Genomic DNA, 1,352 nt, shown 5'->3' with positions numbered 1-1,352 from the left:
AATAATAATAATAATAATAATAATAATAATAATCATAATAATAATGATAATAATAATAACATCGAAAAATACTTTAGGAATGAGAACCCAGGTTCAAATTTTCTCCAACACACCTGATGAAACCTGGAGGATATATCAGCCGAAACGTAGTGTTAACAATGATTTCGTTCATTCATTTAGCTATGTGTCATATTGAAATGCAATTACACATCTTAACATAAACATTTTATATCACGCAGGTTTCCCTCCAGGTTGTAATCTTCCTCCTCACCAACGTCGCATTGCTCATATCTTCGGCGTCAATTCCGACTCAGTGTAAAATACCAAAAGACTTGAAAGTCCAATACGAGAAACTATCCAGCGCAGCGATCGGCAATAACTTTTTTCTACCAGCTGAAATAGCTCCAGCGGGAAGTGACCAACAAGAACTGACCGAAGGGGATAAAACGTGCCCAACATCTTCTGTATCTACTGATATCATTCGTGAGCGGTCAACCTGCCCATGGTACCTGAAAATTACCCACAATTCGACATATTTTCCTCCATCGCTCACTGAAGTCGTGTGTCGCTGTACAGACTGCCTGGACTCTGACAGTAACCACCAATGTGTGATGGTGTATACTCCAATGACTGTCCTCAAACGTACAGCCAAATGTGTTGATGGACTGTACGTTTATAAACCAAGTGTCATTGATGTAGCCACAGCCTGTGTGTGTGCACGGAAAATCGATGTAATACCCGGAGGAAATGAAGACGAATATGAAACATAATATCGGCCAAAATCATCAGACATTCAAATGTGTGTAACACAAAAGTTTTTCATTATGTTATGAAAGTTTAAGTAAACCACTGTGTGGTTATTATAAGAAACATATACGAAACACGCATACACACAAAAAATCATATAAGCGTACATATTTAAATGCGTGCTCTCTCACTATTATTTTCTTTCTCAATCTCATTCTCCCTCTCTCTTTGTGCTTATACATACACACAAGACACACACACAAACTCACACACATACATACACACACACATATACATACAAATATAAATATATACATGTGTACAGAAATATGCATATATTTACATGTATATAAGCATACATATAAAGATACATTTATACATACATACATTGGCAAAAACCAGTTTCGTTTCGTAAATGCTGTTTCGTAAATAAGACATATTTCTTGCAAATTATTTTGTTTTTCTATTTGTAAACACTGAAAGGAACTCTTATCTTACTATCATATTTAACTCATAATCAATATTTCCTTTTTTTTTTCACCTAAACCTATATGAAGGTTCTTTTTATGTAAATATTTGAAACCGACATAACTTGAGGTAGTGAT

The 1,352-nt window shown here is 34.8% G+C and overlaps 1 protein-coding gene across 2 annotated transcripts in view; it reads left to right on the top strand.

Annotated features, from left to right (window-relative positions):
- LOC106868542 (interleukin 17-like protein) overlaps nt 1–1,352 on the top strand; it is a 55,926-nt gene extending 54,574 nt beyond the window's left edge. For both annotated transcript variants that reach the window (XM_014913847.2, XM_014913845.2), the window contains exon 2: nt 240–1,352. In XM_014913847.2, the coding sequence (XP_014769333.1) occupies nt 240–770 (531 nt within the window). In that variant the 3' untranslated portion in view covers nt 771–1,352. The remainder of the gene's footprint in view (nt 1–239) is intronic.

This window comes from Octopus bimaculoides, chromosome 1 (genome assembly GCF_001194135.2).
Source record: "Octopus bimaculoides isolate UCB-OBI-ISO-001 chromosome 1, ASM119413v2, whole genome shotgun sequence".
NCBI classification, from domain to species: Eukaryota; Metazoa; Mollusca; class Cephalopoda; order Octopoda; family Octopodidae; genus Octopus; species Octopus bimaculoides.
This window is presented reverse-complemented; position numbering and strand designations above follow the sequence as displayed.